This window comes from Fundulus heteroclitus, chromosome 23 (genome assembly GCF_011125445.2).
Source record: "Fundulus heteroclitus isolate FHET01 chromosome 23, MU-UCD_Fhet_4.1, whole genome shotgun sequence".
In the NCBI taxonomy this organism is placed as follows: Eukaryota; Metazoa; Chordata; class Actinopteri; order Cyprinodontiformes; family Fundulidae; genus Fundulus; species Fundulus heteroclitus.
In genome coordinates, this window is record NC_046383.1 from 2,437,413 (window position 1) to 2,460,510 (window position 23,098).

Consider the following 23,098-nt stretch of genomic DNA (forward strand, 5'->3'; position numbering starts at 1 on the left):
GTTTCAGAGCAACTGATGAAAGCAGAAGAAAAAGGCTCGGGTGCAGTCGCCTGGTCTGTGTATGGAGCTTACATTAAGGCAGCAGGAGGTCCGTTGGTCTTTATCATCAACGTCGTCTTCTTCCTCTCCACAACTGGCAGCATAGCCTTTAGTAACTGGTGGCTGAGCCACTGGATCAGGCAGGGCGCTGGGGTGAGTTTAGACTTTTTCTATAAACAAAAATGTGTCATGCATTTTTATTGAGCCCTCTGAGGTGTTCAGCTTTCTCCCTGACCATTTTTACTAAAAAAACAAAAGGTTTGACTCATCGAGCAGCCTGAGCTGTAGATCTCTGCGGCTCCTCTGGAGTTATAATAGGCCTCTTGGCTTCTTCTCTGTGCCCTGTTGAAAGCTTAGATTTATTGGCTAACCCTGCTTTAAAGTTCTCCATAATTTTATACCAGGCCTGTCTTTGTCTCCATGTTGCTGTTTATTTGCCAATGTTCTGACTAGGGCTGAACAATTAATCGCATTTTCAATATAATCGCGATTTTAAAAAACGAAATTTCCAAATCTCAGAGGTCAGCAATTTATGGCTATGTAACAATTAGTGAATTAGACGCGTCCTTTAGGTGTCGGTAATATGTTTAAAGTGGGTTTGCCTCCACATGGAAGGGAAGACGGTTGCAGCAAGGAGATAATCTAATTTTATTACTTGTTTTAGAGTTTATATAATCATACATAGCATTAAGTACAGGTCAATCAGTTTAATACATAGACTTGTTTGTTGGTTGCACTTGTTCAACAAGGATTGATGTCCAAAATCAATTCAAAGCTGTTCTCTTGAACAATATTCTGATCAATAGAAACATTAAAAGTTCTTGTTTAAAATAGTCCTTGTTTACAAACATCTTTATTACATTTTTGTTACTTGTGGTTAATGCAGAGAAAAGTCAAAATTGCAATTTTGGTTGAAATATATCGTAGGCAGAACGCAATAATTTCTGCACCGAGTTTAGATGCTGTGGGTCTTTTAGCAACTAATCCGTACGGCAAGGAAACAAATTGATTTGTTGTTTGTATATGTTTAAAAAGACATGATAAATTAAACCGGGGGAAAAATTGCATTAAATCGCAATATTAAGAAAAAAAAAAACTCAATTAGATTATTTTCCAAAGTCGTTCAGCCCTAGTTCTGACAAACCTCTTTTATTAATCAGGCGACTTTCACTGCATCCATCCTTGGGTGTCAGGGTTAAAGGTGGTCAGTGCAAATACAGCCCGCACTTTTCAGATTTTCCCCAATTATGTGACGTTTTGACGTCGTCGTACAACATAGAATCCAAATTAAGTTTGTGTTTGCAAACGTGACCGAGTGTGAAAAAAGTTTAAGGGGTAGGAACTCTTTTGCGGGGCATTTGTAAACGCCTCTCTTTAGCGCGTGCTTGGCTCCCAGAGGGAAAAGTAACTACTCTGCTTCAGTGACTTGTGGCAGCAGACTGAGCATTAATCTGAATGTGCATGATTAAAAAAGTAACGGCACATCGGTAAACCTAATTAAAAACAAGCACGAGCAGTTGAGAAACAGATGTGCAGCAAAGCAAGGAGTCGACGCCGTCGAGGAGATGTGCTCCGAATAGTAAACGTCACCAGGCCGGCTGGATTTTTATTATTTTTTTTTATTTTTTTTGAAAGCCAAACTGTGCTTTTCTCAATTTGATTAGGGAGCCAAATGGGGAATTTTACTTTCTTTTTTTTTTTTGTCTCCCCTCAGTGTTTGTAATTTGTTGCTCCATCTGCCCTCAGAACACATCATTAATCTCGGCGAATGAAACGACGGAGAGCAACAGCATGAGGCTCAACCCCCATATTCAGTATTACTCCACTGTTTATGTGGTTTCCATGGGAGCTGCGTTATTTCTGAAGACTGTGAGGGGGTTGGTGTTTGTCAAGGTAAGCATCCTTTAAATCCTTCTTTTTCTTCCTAAACACGATGAACTTCAACATAATTTCAAAAGTTCACATGTTATTAGCGTGTTAACATTAAGTGCCCCCCCCCCCCCATGTCATTCTTCATGCTCACGTGGGGGTGCAACACCATAATGGAAAATAGCTGCAGGCCAAATCCATTTAGTTTTTGTCCACCGCTGCTTTTCACAGCTTTACAAAGGCAGTGTGTGTCTGTCTGGGATTGGATGGAAAAATAGAAATCAAGGAAAAGTGTTTGTGCTCATGTCAGTCCCCCCCCCCCCCCCCCTCGGGTGCACGTCCTGTTTTTCCCGCTAACTCGTCCTGACACGCCATCGCAGAGGTTAGTCCCCCACGTTAATGCGTGCCACTTGAAATTGCTAATTTTTCAAAGATGGATGATCTTTTCTTACCTCTAGCTGTGACGAGATCTTTGTGTGTGTTAAATATTCCATTAATAGAATTAATTTGAGCTTCGCTGCCACATGCAATCTCTGTCCAATTGGTGAAATGTCTTTTTGCGAATCGGGCCGCGACCTTTTATGCAAGCCTCCCCAGAAACTCATTATGAGTCGGGGGGGGATTTGACGGCCCCGCCCCTTTGCGCGGGAGTAAAATAGCCACCCGGCTCCGCGCACACGCCGAGCATATGGAGAGCCGGTGCTCGTAACCCTGCAGCCAACATGCGCCGCACCGAGCGACTCCATCGCTGCGTCCTCTGATCGCTGCCGTATGCTTGTTCAAGTTGTTTGTCTACACGTCTCGGGTCCCCTGTTCAAACATGACTTGTCGTCTGCGTTGACAGTGCACGTTGAAGGCCGCCTCTGCTCTCCATGACAAGCTGTTCCGCAGGCTCCTTCTCAGCCCCATGCGGTTCTTCGACACGACGCCTCTGGGCCGCATCCTGACCCGCTTCTCCAGGGACATGGACGAGGGTGAGGCTTGATTTGTCTTGACTGAGAACCTTTCCCTCCGGAGAGCTCTCAGTCAGCGAAGTCACCGTGGCTGACAAGGTGTAGCGCAGAGACACGGCGTGATTTGGCAGAGAGTTTTCCCATGTGAGGTACTCTCTATTATCCACTTCACTTGTCTTTGCTTCATGCGTCAATTTTTTTTGTCGTCTTTTTTGTCTTTTTTTTTTTTTGCTTTTTTTTTCATAAACCTGCAGCTCTTCTGTCACTTTTTCACTTTTTTATTAAAGGAAATTCAGTGGAGGAGATGCTACAGTGATGGAGCAAACTAAAGATTTCAGGGACATATTTTTTATTAAAATACAAGTCTGGCTTGTAATATGTTCAATATGTGAAATCCAACATACATCAACTCATGTCAGTCATAGTATGTAGGATTTTGAGTCCTGAACTGCATCCTTAGAGGAAATCCGACCAAGAGGATTTTGCATACTCAGTTAATTTAGTCCAGAGAAAGCCTCATCTCTCGAAAAACAAAATGGCAGCACAATAGTGTCTTCTGGGTGGTATCTGAATAACGAGCAAGAACACTATAATCTGGATACATGATACTAGATTATTGGTCAGATTTTATAACGCCATATTTGATCGTAACACAGCACAGAGTTTAATCTGAGGCCGTCCGTCCAACGGCTGCAGCTCGGCCCAAACTGGGTCCTCATAGGATAATGACTCCCCACAAACCCAGAGCAGGATGACTGGAAAAGAAAAGAAAGTGCTGGAATGGTCCAATGAAAGTCCAAAAATCCCATCCTGTCCCCTTAAGAGAACATCAATCAATACCCACACAATTTAATTACATGAATGATAAAAAGAAAACGTGGCCGAAAAGTCACCCACGACAACCTGACAGACGTAAATAAGAACTTAACTGCTTCGGTTGCTGCTTAAGTTGGTTTGAATCAAATCAATTTCTTCGTTTCATCCTGAACCAAAACGGGATGCAAGAAAACATGAAGCCATTTCCTAAACCTGTAGTATAACTGTCTGAAAAAAAGTTTCAAATAGAACATTGAAAACACAAATCAGGCCATTTTTGACTGCCATACAACTGGGCTTAACTCTGCTCTTACTATAATTGGTCTAAGTGACTCAAAACCTGTCCATGACAAAAGAACCAGACCGGTTTTCCGTCGTTCAGAATGGCCCTAAACTCACTTTCTAAACCACACAGGGGCCTCTGATCTGTTCTTTTCCTCTCCTCCTCACAGTGGACGTGCGTCTGACCATGCAAGCCGAAATGCTGCTGCAGAACCTGACGCTGGTGCTGTTTTGCCTGGGGATGGTGGGCACGATCTTCCCCTGGTTCTTGATCTCGGTCCTGCCCCTGGGTGTCTTCCTGTGTGTCTTCAATCGTGTCTCCAGGTCAGACTCTCTTCTCTCCATTTTCTCTCCTTTAAAGATGGCTGACATGAAGCGCTGAGTTCGTAAACCAGGTTTTCGGCGAGGTTTTCCTCACTGGCAGCTGCAGGTTTTTTTATTCTATATGGGGCTGAAATATATACTGAAATATATATTAAAAAAAGTATACTTTGATCTGCAACATACTATAACTGATGCATCAACATTCACTTTGATATACTTTCTTCTGTATGTTTTATTATGGGGTCAGATTACAATATAATTTTGGAAAGAACTAAGGTAAATATTTGCAACAGTGCTGCTGCAATAACCTCTGTAAATGAGCATCCTCAGTAGAGTTGTACATTTTGCAGGACTGCCTGTAGAGGATCTAATGACTCTGCTGTATTTATTGGTTACATTATCACAGCAGTTTTGCAATAAAGGTGAATCCAACAAGGCGAGAAAATGCCGTTTTTTTATTTTTTTTTATTAATTTATTTTGTCCTGGGAAATAATCGCAGAATAATGTTGTTTCCTTCTTGAATGAGATCTAGAACAATACAGTTTCTATGGGATTAGACTAAACTCATGAACTTTTTCACATTTCACCAACCACAGCTACAGTTAAATACGATATTATGTGGTGGGCAAACATATTATAGTGCGTAGGTATCCAGCAGAAGGAAAAGGATAGATGATTTTCAACCTTTTTAACAAATAAAAGCCTGAAAACGGATGCAGTTCTGAGCAGCTTTCCCTGTCCTTGCTGCAGAAAACCATCCCCGCAGCATGATGCTGCCACCACTATGTTTCACTGTAGGGATGGTGTGTTCTGCCTCATGTGCAGTGTTCATTTTTACACACAGCTTGACTATTTTAATGACTTATTTTGGCAACTGTGTGCACTTGATTTTGCTTAAGTGTATCGTATTATGGGAAGCAGAGTATAAACACACAACACTGAATCATTTACCTTCCACTTCCCAATTATGAGCTATTTTGTGCTGAGGTGTGTTGTAATGTGACACGCTGTGAAATGCAGCCATGCATCTTCTCTTTCCATATGTTTCCTCTAATACCTGGATTTTAGCATTTCTTTAATCACATCTGACTCCAGCTTGTCTCTCCTCAGAGATTCCTTTTAATTAAAAAACATCTTCATTCGGAGACGCTTAATTGGTTTAAAATGCAAGTGGAGTTAAATATAAGCTTTGATAAACAGCAGACTTGAACTTATTCCCAGCGGTTAATGAAAAGTAGCGATAACCCTCGGCGGCGCTGTTTTAAAGAGGACCATCTTATAAAGTCGCCACATCCCAAGCAGAATATGGATGGATGGTTATGTAAAAGTGGATCTCCCATTGAAATTACCCACTTTTAAAAAATGCTTTTTTATGGATTTCTGAAGTGAAACTGCCCAGGGCGTAAACATGTTTGTGTGCGTGGCTGCCTGGAAGGGAGCAAGTGTCATGTTCTTTCCTCGTCTCCTCACAAGCTTTTATGAGGAAGCCAAATGATTCATGCGAGACTTGTAATTCCCAAGCACTCTTTTTCTGTCCTGGCAGCCAAAAGTAGACAGAACTCAGCCTTTGTCAGTAAACCTCCTCTCCTCTCACTTCTGCGTGGAAAACCTCGCCCCGTCTACAAAGACTGCGGCCCTCTGTCGCGTACTTCGCAGTCGTCGGTAGCGAGAAGGAACCAATCAGGAAAAACAAATGCCGTGTTGTGGGGCACGCTCCTCTCCGTGCCTCTTCTCATCTTTACCTGTCTGCAGTGGCATCATTAGAGCTTAAGCGTTTTTTCGCTCCCTTATTCACCAATGTTCAATCGCCTCCCTCCGCAGCCGTCTTTCTGGATCGAGAAGACGACGTACCTCTCAAGATTTATCCTCCACATCAGTTCAACCAAAATGCATCGGTCGTTACTTTTTAAAGCAGTTTGAATCACCTTCACAATGCCTCATCTATCATTTAGACTGGTTAGGAAAGGCTCAAACAGTTGTTGATAAAATATGAAATGGAATGGAAGAAGAACAGTGAGCACCAATGGGTTGTGGACGTCTGGGCTATGAGCTGTAGGTAATAAGTGTCTGAATGTAGATGGGCTTAGGCACATGTGAATGTGTATATCTATGTTTATAATGTACAGTATATTGATTTATTTGCTTGCCTAATAGATGTTGAGTAGTATGGCCCCAATTAAAGTAGGAATCAGGAAGACTGTTGGTCTTAAGGACTCTAGGAAGGAGAAGAGGTATGATTAAATTTCCCTTCTTCATACCCCTCTTCTGACATAATCGCTGAATTATTTATTTATATATATACTAGTACTATAATTATTATATATTATTATTTACAGCTGATGTTTGTATTTGTCAAATTTAAGTTGTCTGAAATCAATATATTATTTCATTCATTTATTCAAGTTTTAAGCTTCCCTCTGTGGTTTGCTTTGCATGATTCGACACTGATATTCATCCTACGGGCCCTACAAAAGTAACAATAATGCTTTTCTACATTGTGTCATATTTCTGATAGAAACTTTAATGTTTTTATTGATCTTTAATGTGATAGGCCCACACAGATGATGGCTAGTTATTAAGTGTAAGTATATTAGAGATATAAGAATCCTATAAGTGTTCTGTGCATTTGTATCCTACCCCTTTTTTCTATGATACCCCTAAATAAAATGCAACCAATCAGCAATGGATATGGCATCATGTTGTACAGAGTCTTGCCTTCAGCTGGCATGGGGAGAGATGCTGGTCAGAGTTGATGGGAAGATGAATACATGGGAAGTGTTTAAAGGGAAGATGCCACAACAACAAAAACTACCTTAATACTGGGGGTCACCTTACAACCAGGCAATGAAGTTATACATGCAGCCAGAGCTGCAATAGAATAGCTTAGATCAAAGCACGTCCATGTTTTAGAATGACCTAGTCAAAGTCCAGGCCTAAACCCAATTGAGAATCTGGGATGTTACCTGGAAACTGATTACAAACACTGTCCATCTAATCTGACTTTGCTACTTTGCAAACAAGAACGGGGATAATTTTCATCTCTAGATGTTAAACGCTGGTAGAGACAAAAAGATCTGGAGCCGTAATTGCGGTAAAACAGGGTTTTAGAAACGACTGTCTAAGGGCTGTATACAAGTGCATGCAGTAATTGATTGTGCTGGTTTTTACTTAGGGGTATCAGATTAAGTAAGGCTGAATACAAATGTATGCCACACTTTTCAGGTAAGATTTCTTACCTGCAAAAAAAAGTCATTCCAAATCCAATAAATATGCATCTTTTTTTTTCATTCTACTTTTCTTTGTGTTTTATGAAATGTTTATTTAATGATCGGGAGAGATCGACAACGTACACAAATAAGGACAAACACTGTTTTGTTGGAATAATAATGCACACATTTATTGTTCCCCACAGAATACAGCAACACAAAACAGCAAGCTCTTCACACACGCAAAGTAGCAAGCATTAAAGCAACAAGCTTTCAAGCAGGTGTGACGCTCAACAGATTCTCAGAATCAGCCCTTACTATTGACACGGAACTGGGAGCCCTCAGTCCAAGGTTAAGATCAGCGTTCATGTGGCCGGCATCCACACACGAACCCACGGCAGACTCACCGGACTGAGGGCAGTCCCCTCTTTATATACTTGTAAACAAAGAGTCAGATGTGGCCATTTCTCCCAAGGCATGTTTCCAAAACAGAAACCGTTCCCAGCATCTCAGCAGTGTGCGAAGCAAAATAATATGAGTGCACTCAGAATACAGCAAATATAAGCAAAAAATAAGGAATACAGAATCAGTCTTTCCCACAACACATTGTCATAGGTTCCCACCACAAGTTAAAACAAGTTATAACAAAATAACACATGTTGTTAGCACGAGCATATATGTTGCTCTTAGTTTATGTGAAACAAGTTATATAACTGAGCAGGTTTTCCCATAATACATTGTTAAAGAGCAAAAATAATTCTTTAATATATCACTTGGCCTGTCTTTTAAAATCCCAATAAAATCCATTTAATTTTATGATTGTAATGTGATAAACCATCAGAAAGTTCAAAGTGAATGTATTTTGCTGCGTGTTTTAAAATATCTCTGCTCAAAAGCTTTTAATCTAATTACCCAGACAACAATCGGATACTTTCATCCAAACGATACCAGCAGTTCTGCTGTTTTCAGACTTGGTGACTGACGCCGTGCTTCTCTGGAGCCAGAGTTTTAGTCCTCATTATTGCAGCTAAATGCTGTTACTGGGATATGATTTGTTTATTTCAGGTTGAAATCAAAATGGCATCCTTGTCTGTTTTCAGAGTTTTCATTCGCGAGCTGAAGCGCCTGGAGAACGTCAGCCAGTCGCCATTCACCTCTCATATAACCAGCAGTCTGCAGGGACTTTCCACCATCCACGCGTATGGAAGAGGGCACGGCTTCCTCCAAAGGTGAACTCAAGGCTATCTGTCATTGGCAGATATCATTAAACTTTAAATTCATCTTTACTCCCCTTGTAGTTTCTCTCTTTGCTCCTCTCCCTATAAATATATTAGGCCACATCCTAGAAATCTTGCCCTCAGCAAGCACTGCAGTGCGGAGCTGTTCTTTCTTTCGGCTGAAATAAATTTACACGCCTCCCTGTCTTTCTTTTTTTTGTTCTAAAGATATCAGGAACTGCTGGACACCAACCAGGCCACCAACTACCTCTTTAGTTGCGCTATGCGCTGGCTGGCTGTTCGCCTGGACCTCATCAGCATCTCCCTCATCACCGCTGTGGCACTTCTCATTGTCTTCATGCAGAATCAGATACCTCCAGCCTACGCAGGCCTGGCCATCTCATATGCAGTGCAGGTCCGTGGAAAAACACGCGCCGTCTTGCTGACATGAAAGCCGCGGTTGTGTTGTAGCTTCTTGTGAAAGTATTCATACTCGTTAAACCTTAAACCATCCTAAATCTCTGCTTTATTTCCTTTGTATTTTGATTTTATTTTATTTATTTTTAATACACTGTATATATGTGGACACACTCTATATACCTTATACACCTTTTCCTCCTTTTAGCACCTTCTTTGTTTATTAAGCCGATGTGTGACAAGTGAATTTCTCCACTGTGAGATCAATAAACCCTATCTTATCTAATCTTATCTTAAACCTTTATCACATTCCTGCTCCCTACATTCTGCAAAAAACAGGCCGAAATCAATCTTGTTGGGATTTCATAATGGTGAAGTTGAAGGGAAATGATACATTTGTATTCACCCCTTGACTCTGATGCCCCTAAGAAAAATGATGTTTCATAGCAATTGCCTTCTGAAGTCACCTAATTAGTATGTGGCCTGCAAATATAGCGGTCCTTTGGGGTGTGTCTCTACCAGCTTTATGCATCTAGAAACTCTGAAATTCTGCACATTTTTCTCTGCATGCTACCTCAACCTCCATCGTTTGGACGGAGAGCATCTCTGACCATCATTGTTCACCTCCTGTCACAGGTTTCTCTGTTAGATTCAGGTCTGGACTTTGAGTCATTCCAACACACCCATATACTTTGATCTAAACCAATCAATCCCTTGACGCTCTGGCTGCGTGTTTAGGGTCATTGTCCTGCTGGAAGGTCAATTAAAGTCGAGTATTTTGCCGCTTCTAACAGGTTTTCACTTGGATTTTCCTGTATTCAGCTTCCCTGCTGAAGAGAAGAATCCCCACAGCATGATGCTGCCTCCACCATGCTCCACCGTAGGGATCTCGTGTTTGCAATCATGTGCGGTGATGGTTTCCTCCCACTCTTTAATATATGACATACGTTTGGACATCTAATAGTTTTCACTTTTTCCACCAGAGAAGTGGATCTCTGCCACTCCTCTAGAGTTACCCTGCTTCTCTGATGGATTAACTTCTTGCCCAAACTTTCAGATCAGGTGGACGGCCATGTCTTAGTAGGTTTGCAGATGTTCTCCATCCAGGTTGTTTTACAAGCTAGCCCTGCTTCGTACTTCTCTACCACTTCATCACGGACATTTCTGCTGTGGTCTTTGGCCTTCCTGATGCTGTTTCCTCTCTGATGTCCTCTACCAGACCTCTGAGGGCTTCACAGAGCAGCTGGATTCATACTGAGATTCAGACCCTGAAACTGGAGTTTATTTGGAAGTTTCAGGGTAAAAATCAGTGTTATACACCACATGCTTTTACAATTTGTATTTATCATTTATCATTTTTTCTACCAACTTCACCATTATAAACTACCCCGTCTTGGTCTATCACATAAAATCCCAATATAACACATGTAGGTGTTTTTAGAGGTGTGACTTTGCTTTGGAAGGCACTGTATATACAATATGCTCAGAAGCTGCTTTGATTGAACGTTTTATCTCATTTTATAATCAGCACAATCAGGGCAGATAATTGAGATCAATTAGTGAGGCTGTGAAGGAGGCATGTCTGGGAATCTCTGCTGATGACGCCTAAACAGGCAGCGCTTCCAGGTAATTGGCGTGACAGTGATGATTATTAACCTTTCGCCTCCCTGGCTGTCTCTCACCTCCAGCTGACCGGCCTGTTTCAGTTCACCGTGCGGCTGCTCACCGAAACCGAAGCTCGCTTCACATCAGTCGAAAGGATAAATCATTACATAACGGTAAGAAGCGTCCGTGTGTGTGCCGGCTCACCAGAATGACAGCGCAGATTAAAGTCGGGGTAGCTGGCATGTCCCTTCATGTTTCTGCCTCGTGTGCATGTGATCTGTGCACCCTCCATAGCGCATGACAGAGCTTGCCACGCAAACCGCAACTTCTTCCTCTTTAGTGCAGGAAAAAAAAAGCTTGTGGAGCAAAACTCCCTACAGATCTGTTGGGGGGGGGGGGTTTGCTCATCTTCAGGAATTCAGTGATTCATAGCAGATACCATCGCCTCTTCTTATCTCAGAGTCTTGACAGTGAAGCACCCAGACAAAGTCCTGAGGCGGCCACTCCTGCCCCCTCCTGGCCTCAGCAGGGAGAGATCAGCTTCCAGGATGTGAGCATGCGTTATCGAGATCATCTGCCGCTGGTGCTCAAGAACCTGTCGTTTACCGTTCTCCCCGAGGAGACCGTCGGCATCGTAGGCCGCACAGGATCAGGTACGGCTGACCCTCTCTGTTCCTTCGCCCGCAGCGTTTTCAGCTCGCATTTATGTCTCTGTTTCAACACGTTCGCATTTGTCAGCATCTTCTGTGTGTGTGTTTGCAGGAAAGTCCTCTCTGGCTGTAGCTTTGTTCAGGCTCGTGGAGCTCAGTGCGGGCTCTATAATCGTTGATGGGATCGATATTGCACAGATTGGCCTGGATGACCTGCGGAGCAAGCTGGCCATCATTCCCCAGGAGCCGGTGCTCTTTATTGGTACCGTCAGGTAATCCAGTCACAATTACTTTATCATCAGTAACTGTGACTCGCGCGCTATTCTGGGAGGGGAGAAGCACAACGAGACAATTACTTCAGAGGTTAATGCTGGAGGAAGATGTATTCTATCTTTGCAATCAGGCGTCAGGACGAGTGTCTGCTGTGCAAAGGGAAACTCCCTGCTGACCGCTTTCCCAAAGCCACAGCGTGGGTTTTTGCAGCTGGGAAATATTTTTTTACCTATAATTGATATAGTACTGTTCATCTGCATCTCATTAAATTAGCTTATCATTAAAAAAGTCAATGTATTTCAGTAATTAAATTGAAAAAACCATCGCCGCCTGTGGAGAGCAGCTTCGTCTCTCCGCTTTTCTTCTAAACTTTGGCTCTAAAATCCTCTCAAACTGTGATTTGCCTGGTTTCTAGTGCAGTGTTTTGCTACAGCACATTTTCCTTCCACTAAACTTTCCTTTATTATGCTTGGATACAGCACTCTTAGAACAAGCGTCAACCCCCATGTAGCTTACCGTCCCTGAGGCTGCTGTCATGGACTGCCTGCTGAAGTCCGCCCTCGTCCCTGTTAGACTGCGTCTCAGGGACCCGCTGTCCTTCAGGTTTTAAGTGTCTCCGCTCCGGCACGGCAAATTTAAATTGATAGCTTTACCTCCTCAGCGTGCCGTCAAGTGCTGCAGAAGCCTTTTAGTCACCGTTCAGGTGTGATGCAGCAGGGAAACGCCTGAAACTCGCAGGACTGTAGGCCCTGAGGACTAGGGTTGATCATCACTGGCACAAGGCCTTTACATCACTCACATTTCTGTATGAAAATCAGAGAAAATCAGAGAATTAATTAGCTATAAGCTAAAAATAATCAAAACAAACAGAAATAAATACATAAAACATGTCGCTCTGTGTAACCAATCTATTTATAAAATATCTGTCCCCCTTCTGAATGAAATTCCTGAAATGAACAAAAAAATGTTCAGCTATGCACATTTATTGAGATGCACCTGGCTAGACAGAATATATGAACATGATTTATAATTTTTTTTTATTAACCTGACCCCCGCTGTGCGCTAAGGACCTAAAAGCTGGTTAAATCAGAAACAAGATGTGAGCAACAGACCTGCAGCATATGTGCTGCGGATTTCAGGTTGAGTAACCATTTGGGAGGCTAGTAGGGAAGAGTAAAACAATTTCAGGTAATGGGATACATAAGATCTGCTTGCAGCTGTTGTAGGCCTCCTAATGCTTCAGATTTTACAGCCTGTGGATAATTACACTGTAAAATGCATGTTGGCAGCAACTAAGGAATATATCCATTTAAAAATGAGGCGAAGGAAATTCACTTATGCTGATAAACTGGTGGGCGATTTATGCCATGAAAAGACATGAAAAGAACATTTGACCTTAATTGGTCTCTGTTGATCAGTGAGGTAAGAAATGTCGGCTCATTAAAGCGTTCACAAAGATATTAGACAAAGTTATAGATACAAGGCACCACGTCATATATCGTATTATATGTTAGTCTATATTGGTTGCTGAAAACAATTGTGTTGAGTTGCATTCAATCTCTTTTAATATAAAAGTTATTGCACGTAAACATCATTCTATTTACTTGTAATAATGTCCGCTTTAGACACTCAAAGAGGAGGCCTTCATAATGCACTGGAGCACATTTTTTTGCATTAATGGGACTTTTCTTTTAATAATTGTTATGGTTTCTGTCCCACCAGGAGTAATTTGGACCCCTGGGATCAATATTCTGATTTACAGATCTGGGAAGCTCTTGAGAAAACCCACATTAAAGAAATGGTAAGACAAATGTCCGACATACTGTAAATTACACGTTCCATGGCAGCAAAGCTCGTCCTCACAGTTTGGCTCTTGCGCGGCTCTGACCCTCCACAGGTCTGCCGGCTGCCTCATTCCCTCCACTCAGAGGTGACGGAGAACGGAGAGAACTTCTCGGTGGGAGAACGGCAGCTCCTCTGCGTGGCCAGAGCCCTCCTGAGGAACAGCAAGGTGCTGATTGCGTTGCGCTGCCATCTTTTATTTACATCTTCAACTTTTTTTTTTCTTTCTTCCTCCGGACCAGGGGACGATCTCCTCGGGTTCAATTAATGAGAAAATAAGAGCCTTCTTTCATCTGGGTTTGAATGGGATACCAGTGCCACCTAGTGTTAGCCACCGTAACTGCAGCATTATCTCTTAAAAGCTGAGCGGGGAACCAGCAGAGAAAATCATGTTGTGTGCTGAGCTTTTAGCGCATAGTGCTTCATTATTTCCCCCTCTCTGTGTTTTTTAGGTTCTGATTCTGGACGAGGCAACGGCGGCCATCGACACGGAGACGGATCGCCTCATCCAGGAGACGATTCGCAGCGCGTTCGGCAGCTGCACCACTCTGATCATCGCGCATCGTCTCAACACGGTGATGAGCTGCAGCAGAGTCATGGTCCTGGACAACGGCCAGGTGTGTAAGAAAAGTGACTGCAGCCTGCGGCACGTTTACAAACTGGAGCGGCCTTGTGACTTTGGGGCCGGCTCTCCCTCTCCCTCGTTTCTAAACGAGCCGTAAAGCACGAGGAGAACACGACACGTCCACATGTGATCACTGGATCCAGCTCCAACCTGCCCGAGGGCCACATGTCGAGAATATAAGAGATTCTGTTCACAACGTTGGATAGAAGTGGATGTTTTCCTAATTCTTTTAATGATTTACTTAAATTATCTCAGGTTCCTCTACCTGTCTCAACACCAGCTTGTCTGGTCAAAAATGTACATACACTCATCAAAGTCTGATATAAGTTTTGGACTTTAGTGATTTATCTGAGTGATACACTGAGTTATCTTCCCTGTGTGTAATGATTGAACAACATCTATCATTTTTAGAAACAGGAACTTCATGTCTAAATTTAAATATACTGGGAATTTTCTCTAATCCCTCCAGGGTCTAAATATCCATATAGACTGAAATATATAAAGAAACTTTCACTGATGTTTGTAGTAGTGTACAATAGTGACTTGTAGATATAATTTGTGCTTTTTGCTGCTTCTGGTGTGATTCTGGCACCACTTCTCTTATCACGAATGGTGGCGCTTATTTAATCTGGCTGGATTCCTGACACGAAAACTTTAAACATTGTTCAAAAATATTTAAAGGTTGACTTGTGAGCGTTTCAGAAAGGTGATATTTAAACTGCTAAATCCATTATAAAATTAGTTTTGACTTGTGTTTGGGATGTCCAGACATTTATATCCAAGCTTCAACCATCTGGTCCTCAGAGGAAAGTGAATTAGTTGGGATGTTTAAGAACAATCAGAAGCTGTGGGACACCAGTGTCGCCGTTTGCAGTGAAGTCCGTTTTACATCAACTATGGCTGATGAGGTGCTGACAAAGTCCTTGAAGTCTGACTGAAATGTGTTGCGGCTCTCATGGAGAAAACACACTAAATTCAATCCAATTCTCTTTAAACATATAGTATTAATCATAATTAGATCGAAAGTAAATGTTGCAGTAACTCAAACAATCTACTTTTCACTTAAAGAGTCGTTAAAGATGGTGATGGCTGTAAGCCGGAAGGATCTCCTGTAGAGGTCTGTGCTGCAGTAGATCTTTGGAAGCCTCTGACTGAAGACCTGTTCTTCCATTATTGTTCGTCATTTTGTGACGCCTGCATAGGTAAATTAATGCTGATGTCTTCTGGTCAAACGACACAAAGATGGAGCTGTTGGCCCACATTGACAAATTCTTCAACTTCACCTCAAACGTATAGTTGGACGTTTAAGACTTGAAGCAACAGATCAATGATCTCTAACACATCAAAACCGGTTCATGTTCTTTATAACACCTGCCTGTGTGTGGACCGTATGCTTAAAATCAAACCAGCTAATTTAAATGAGCTTTTACATTTTTAATAAATGGGATAAACATCCATCCAGAATTAAATCAGAACCTTGTGATGTTTTCTCTGGACATTACCTTGACCTGCAACTCCAATTATCACTGGAAGCGATGTAAACATTTGAGCTTATCTACATAATTTTGACCCTGTGCAAATAAGAGAAATTCCCAATAAAATATTATTTATTTATGTGGAGCTAGCTCTTCTGCACCAGATGGAGCGGCGCCCAGAAGAGCATTATTAGAAACTGACCCATGTCCAGATGCATCTTCTACCCGCTTGTGTCATTCAACAGAACTACGCAATATTTTCAACAAATAAAGATAGACTGTGCTGCTTGCAGTGTTTCAGAAATGTGTCTAGATTTAATGAGCTGATACTGATCGTGTCTTATCTGTTTCTGACTCGCAGATTCTGGAGTTCGACTCGCCGGCGGCCTTGCTCGCAAATGAAGACTCAAGATTTCGAGCCATGATAGAGGCGTCAGAAAGCAGCCAAAGGAGATGAAATAAAAAAAAAATAATAAGTTAGTCTTGAGGACCAGAGTCGTGATCCTGAAAGAAAAATATGCAAATGCATCACTTACATTAACAACGTACACAAGTACAGTCATAATGTGAAAGAAAATAATAGTTTAATATCAGTTCTTTGAGCAACACTGTGTGTCATTTGCCACATCAAAGACTAGGGGACTATATTTAAACATTAAGCACATCAAGAATCAGTATGCTGTCTGCTGCTCATTCGCAGGTTATTACCTAAAGGCCAAATAATTAACTCAGACAAAAGCACTTTATGTTTGATGTGGTGCTTCCTCTTTCTTTGGAGGTCAGTTAATCGGTTTTTAGTTTTGTGTTTTGTTACTTAAACCTCAGAGTGCAGCCGTATGCTGGTGAATCAGAGAATAGCATTAATACTGTTTAATTCATATATATTTTTGCAGGAATTTATTAGTTTGTGTTAATTATCGAAGACCATGTTTCAACGTTCACCTGTTATTTATTCCCGTCAGACTCGGTTTGCTTGAAAAAGCTGTTTTTGTTGTCGTTTTGTTGCCACCTGGCGGAGTAACTTTAGTTTTCTAGCCGTGAGTTTGCTAACACTTTCAGGATTTATGAAGGAGTCAGCCATGTTGGCACGTTTTCATGACTGCTGAGTACAGTACTGTGATTTGAACTGAGCTTAAGTTTCCAAATGCTGGAGTTTAAAACCTGCACCTTTTTTTTTATTACTATTATTCTGTTGCTTTATTTGTTGTGGTGTGGAAGCACAGTACATTATGCCTTACAGTAAATTACGTGCTGAACAATCAAGAACGGTGCAATAATACCTTGATACTTTTTTTCAGATTGCCTTTATACACTTGAGATTGTAATGCTGCAATATTTTTGTTGACTGTCAGATTTTTTATGTTTTTTTTTAATATAAAATGTCTGTAAATAAGAATGTCCACTGGTTATTCTACCATATCTTGCAGAAATGTATGATATCTTTCAGGTTTTTTTGCATTAAAACCTCAAAGTTCAGTGGGGTTTTTTTTTTTTTTTTTTTTGGGTGTAATGTGATAGACCAGTTTGACCTGTGTGTCTGTGTTGCCACCCGCCTTTTGGCCAATGACCACTGGAGACTGGGACTAGTGCAGGGGTCTGCAACCTGTGGCTCTTTGGACCTTCCACAGTGGCTCTTAATAACTTTGGCTACAAAATATATTTTTATTATGGTATTTAAATATAATAATGACAATAAATGCAGGTTTTAGCAGTTTTTTCTTTGGAATAATTGCTTTTAATTTTCACAACAGAATTATGCTAAAAGTGCCAGTAATTTTTAAATCAATATTTAGATTTTTTTTACATCATTATCCACCAATATCAACATCCAAACTCTTTAAAAAAAAAAAAAAAAACTCAAAATAGAGGGCGTTTCTTTAACGATGATGACATCTTTCCTACAGTAGGTCTTTATCACAAAAAAATTTAACTTGTCATTTTTCAAAAGGCCAGGCAACATTTGCGGCTTTGAACGAGTTTAATTCAAGCAGACTGTAGGCAAAATGCCTCTTTAGACTGTAAAGGTTGCAGGCCCCTGGACTAGTGCAACCAATTAGTAAAGTCCCTCTGAGTCTTATTTAGTGTCAGTGTAAATACAGCTTTTTGTGGAATTGCTTCACAGGTTCCCTAGAGTACATCAGAGAAGCGCAGTAACTCTGGAGGAGCTGCAGAACTCAGCAACTCAGATGAGAGGCTCTTGCCACAAGACAACTATTAGTTTTAAAAAAAAAAAGCTTGAGCATAAAGTGGCAGGAAAAAGGTCAACGTTGGACGAAAAAAAGCAATAATCCCTGCTTTGCAATGTAGGTGACAACAATCATGTGGGGGAAGATTCTCTGGTCCTATAAGAATGACCTTTAGTGGCTTGAGGCAGAGACGGGCAGCTTTTTATCTTTTTATCGCCTACTCCGCCTGTTTGACAGCCCTACTACAGATCAGAGCTAACAAGAACCTATACAGAGGAACAAAATCACTTTAAATATTTTATTAAATAAATAATTCTAACATTAGGAAGTATTTAAAAGGTTGTATACCATTCTGAATTGAAACCTTTAATTTTATACCCCAGTACGTGAAACTGACATCCTTCCCTTTTCAATCAGTATAATGGTTTCTTCCAGAACCTTTACCGGTTCTCAGGCCCCCAGGGGAGTCTTTTAGTCTGAACACCCTGCAGAGGATGAGACTGCTGTAAGTCATCTGCACACCACATACTCCAAAAAATGTTAAAACATCAACGTTTTACCACTTATTTCGGGATTTTTGTACCTTTCTAGCAACATATTCATTCAGCATAGTGTGACTGTAAGCCTTCCCATTGCCCCATCAGATTTTGCTCTACAGAGGGGGAGTCTGTAATATATATTTTTTTTAATTAATCCATTATCTGTTGGCTTTACATAACCATCCATTCAACAGTGTTTGTTCACAGCACAGGCCTTAATTGGTACCAGCTGAGAAGAAGCTGTAAGAACTACAAACGGCAACAATAAAATAACACATTTTCCTTTTTCCTCATTGCTTAAGCGTTTCATTCAGTGTAATCTTAAAAGCGAAGGAATGTATCAAATGTGTTTCCGTATGGGTGATGAAGACCTTCATTCATTACGTGACCTGAATTTGACTTTCGGACCTAAATTGAAACTGATTTGAATTAATGTGAAGACAGATGGAGCTAAGCAGAGGGTGACCCAGTTGGAGGCTGCCACAGACTTTAGACTGGTGGTGGAGGTTCAGCTTGGAGCACGACGTCGACTCTTTAGCCGAACCCGAGTTGCTTCTGCAAAGTGTCGTTTGGTGGAATTTATTTGTCTCAGACAAAAAAAAAAAATAGTAATCATCTTTATTCATCATTGCAACTTATTTTGCAATGAAATTTATCCTCTGCTTTTAACCCATCCCTTAGCATCTAAAGACAATTACAAGGTCGGCTTTCTATCACCTGAAGAACATTTCCAGGATTAAAGGACTAATGTCTCAGAAAGATCTTGATAAACTAATCCATGCATTAATTTTTAGTCGAATTGATTACTGCAACAGTGTTTTCACAGGCCTGCCTAAAAAGTGGATCAGACAGCTGCAGCTGATCCAGAACGCTGCTGCCCGCGTCCTCACTAAGACTAAGAAAGTAGAGCATATCACCCCAGTTCTAAAGTCCTTCCACTGGCTCCCTGTATCTCAGAGAATCGACTTTAAAATACTTCTGTTAGTCTATAAATCCCTGAATGGCTTAGCACCTAAATACATCACAGACTTGTTATCAGTGTATCAACTTGAGTTCTTTTAAATCAAGATTAAAAACACATTTGTTTAGGATTGCCTTTGACTGTTCTAGTTAAACTGTTCTACTGAAACATCATGAGTTCAACTTGTTTTTAGTCCAACTGTTCTTAATATTCTATTTTGTTTTATTTTATTCCTACTTGCTTTTATTCTGTTTTATTTTCCTATATTTTAATCATATAAAGCACTTTGCATTGTCTCTGTACTGAATTGTACTATACAAATAAATTTGCCTTGCCTTGCCTTGCCTTAGGGAGCAGAGGGCTGCCGCTGTTTGCCGCCGGAACGCATTCTGGCTTTTGCATAGGGACCCAGAGTGGCAGTTTGTGGGATTCGAACCGAAGAATTAGCAAGGTTCTCAAGACGCAAGCGCTCCGCTCTAACCTCTAGGTCACCGCTCTCCCAATTAATGTATCATTCTCCTGCCACTTCACAATTATACAGTACTTTGTGTTGGTCTATCACATAAAGTACATTAATGGTGGTGGTTTTATTGCGACCAAATGTATAAGAAAAAACTGTTTGGAATGCCTTTCTAGGCCACTAGAAAACTGGTAAAAAGGTATATTTTGTGTTTAACCAAGTGTCTCTGTATGATCAGACAGGACGATAAAGGAAGAGCGAAGATCTGAGCTCACGTTTCTCATATTTGCTTGAGGTTTTCTCAACAGGTAATGGACCGTGAGCTTGTGTGTACGGCACAAGCTTTTAACAGGGCGGATAAATTAGGGAGTAAAACAAAGGTTTGAGCCAGTTGCTTTAGGCGTGTTTGACTTAGAGACCAATAAACGGGTTCTTGTTGCTGCACGACAGAAACGACATCTGCAGAAACCTCACAGGCTGAGTTTCAGAGTAGGGGCCCGACGCTAACAAGTGCAGCGCGCTCAGAAACGTGTATCCGTCAAACCAAACGGTGTAAAACCCTTATCTCCAGGCGGGCTGTGACAAGCATCGGCTCACACCCTCCTCAGCACCACTAAACCAAGAAATCCACTTGTACAGCCTTTGAGATCAACACCAGCAGCAGTGATAACATCTGCACCGCATGACCCTGCCTTACTGGAAGCTCATTGTCGCTGCAGAAAAAATAAAACAGCCAACACTGTGATTTAAAGCATCACCAGTTGTTTTTAAGAGGGTTAGAATAGTTAAAATCCAACATCTGACTTCAGCGACACAGTTTATCCCCTTAAACGTCTTGACCTGGCGTCCCCTTAAAGTCATTTTTTTATTCTTTAGTGAGCTACAGACTCCACTCAGACGCGTTCCTGGCACTGAAAGGTCCTTCGTCATACATGATTTATCCTGCTGCTAAAGTTTACAGAGGCAGAATAAAAGCATGAGACATGAAAACAGGTCATGTTGAGTTCAGTTACATGGTGCATTTATTTAAAACAAATGCTTTTGAACAAACCCCTCCCCGGCAAAAGATTGCAGATAAACCAAAATACACGGAAGATGGCGAAAAAGATACGTTTCAAACGAAAAAATAATCATTAAAAACACGATAAAACAGATATATTTACATATTGTGTTTGTTGTGATCTGTAGGTTCTTCCGTTTCCCAGCAGCCAAATCGTGTATCCTGAACTTTTTGACTTCGCAAATACAAACTTCATTATGTTTTAATGGGGTTTTATGTGACAGACCAACACAAAATAGTGTTTATCAAGTGGAAGAAAAATGATTTTCTACTTTTATACAAATATCCAAAGAGGTTGACATGCATCTGTATCAATACAAATGCATTTTTGCTGCAATTGTTTTCTAAAACCATTATTCCTAATTATGGTACAAAAGCTTTTTCTATCACTTATTTACATGTTAGATCAGGGGTGTCAAACATACGGCCCGCGGGCCAGATCCGGCCCGCCGAACACTTTAGTCCGGCCTTGTGGCTAAATGCATTATCATTATTAAAATTTTTTTTATCCAGTGTCCTGTCTGGCAATGTGGCAATAAGAATTGTTGTCTTAATGCCAAAAAGAGCTCATCAGATTTGACTTTCACAAGTGGAGCAGTACTGCTTTTGCCATAGTGCTCTGCTTGATTTATGAATGTGAATAGTTTTATTATGATTCATGCGGGGAATATCTCAAATGATATGGACACTACAATGGGAAAGTGGGAGAGGAAAGGAAGAATAAAAAGAAAAAATAACAAAAGGTGAAAGAAAGAGGAGATAATAGGAAGAGAATGATAAAACAATTATTGAAAAAAACATGTACTTTGTTTAATTGAAAATATGCAGTTCCTATATTGTCCACGAGGGGCGCTGTGTTTTAATTAGCAGATTAAGCTTCAGGTGTGGGAAAATTTTAATAATTTCTTAATTTTTATCTGTTTGATGTATTTTGTCATGTAGGACAGTGTTTTTAAGTTCCAAAAAATGTGAATAGATGTTTTTCAACATTGTACAATCACTGGGATCAGTTCTTATGCATAATGCACAAGTAAATGTTTAACTGAGTAAAATTATTGTTGAAATTGCACATACTTTTCTTAAAAACGCTGAGGTTATTCATAATATATTGTGTAAAAGTGAAATTAATTTAATATAAAAATCAACAAGTCCACATTTATTAGTTCTATTTAATCTTGCAATGAGTTTACTCGTGTGGCCCTCTTGAGATCAGATTGAGCTGTATGCGGCCCCTAAACCAAAATGAGTTTGACACCCCTGTGTTAGATGGTAGTAAAAGAACTGTGATGAAATGGTAATAACCCAAGATAAGTTATTTAAGCACGTTCTCGTATAAACTAATGTGGACGACGCTGAACCAGGAACAAATGCACTTTCAAACACATGTTCTCTGAAGGTTACTGTGTGGGAATGATTGGCGATGCAATCGCCATCCATGCCATCCATCTTAGATTTTGATGTCAGGGTTGGTGAAAGACAGCCGACTTCCACGCTGAGAATTCCAACTTAAGGATGGGACATCAGTACGTCCCGTTGCCAGAAGGTTTCCTGTGTCTCCCAGCATGGTCTCAAGAGCATGGAGGAGATTCCAGGAGACAGGCAGTCACTCTAGGAGGGATGGACAACGCCATCAGAGGTCCTTAACCCATCAGCCGGACCGGTTTCTGCTCCTTTCTGCAAGGAGGAACCTGCAAAGTCTCTGATCAAACCACAGAGGCCGCACGTCCTTTTGTGCTCACCGGCCGGTAATGTGACATTGACTGACTTTTGCCAAAGAATACTGGTTTGGCGGCCAAAAAGATGAGAGCTCCTGGAGCATGACGGTACCTACCTTCATGTAACAAGAGTATGCAGGCAGTTTCTGGAGGATGAAGGAAATGTCGCCAGTGACTGGTCTCCATGCTCACCAGACTTAAATCTAATAAATCCTCTCTGGAACGTAACATTTAGGTCCATTCGACGCCACCAGTACTTCCCCTGCATACAAGCACGTGGGGGCCATCCCAATTACTAAGTACCATTTTGAGTTGCTTCAAAGACATTTGAGCAATTTGGACTAGACTGCTGCATCAGTTTTTTTTTTTCAGTTTCACTTTCTCTGTGGCTTCGGAATAAAAGCCCTCTGTGCGCTGATCAATTTTATTTTTCATCAAATGAGGTGATTTAGAATAAATGCATTTTTGCTGCAATTGTTTTCTAAAACCATGGTTCTTAATTATGGTACAAAAGCTTTAGAATAAATCACCACCAGTAATTATGTTCAAGTTTGTGGTTCTATTAAAGGGGAGTGAAAACTTG

General features: G+C 41.0%; 1 protein-coding gene across 1 annotated transcript in view; it reads left to right on the forward strand.

Moving 5' to 3' along the window:
* The window catches only part of wu:fb13g09 (multidrug resistance-associated protein 5), a 48,667-nt gene extending 31,597 nt beyond the window's left edge, over window positions 1-17,070 (forward strand). Inside the window, exons 17-29 of the mRNA XM_012853724.3 lie at window positions 8-192; window positions 1,786-1,932; window positions 2,753-2,882; window positions 4,130-4,283; window positions 8,591-8,719; window positions 8,936-9,122; window positions 10,813-10,902; window positions 11,190-11,382; window positions 11,492-11,651; window positions 13,375-13,453; window positions 13,550-13,663; window positions 13,947-14,111; window positions 15,956-17,070. Coding sequence (XP_012709178.2) covers window positions 8-192; window positions 1,786-1,932; window positions 2,753-2,882; window positions 4,130-4,283; window positions 8,591-8,719; window positions 8,936-9,122; window positions 10,813-10,902; window positions 11,190-11,382; window positions 11,492-11,651; window positions 13,375-13,453; window positions 13,550-13,663; window positions 13,947-14,111; window positions 15,956-16,051 — 1,829 coding nt within the window. The 3' untranslated portion in view covers window positions 16,052-17,070. The remainder of the gene's footprint in view (window positions 1-7; window positions 193-1,785; window positions 1,933-2,752; window positions 2,883-4,129; window positions 4,284-8,590; window positions 8,720-8,935; window positions 9,123-10,812; window positions 10,903-11,189; window positions 11,383-11,491; window positions 11,652-13,374; window positions 13,454-13,549; window positions 13,664-13,946; window positions 14,112-15,955) is intronic.
* The last annotated feature ends 6,028 nt before the right edge of the window (window positions 17,071-23,098 follow it).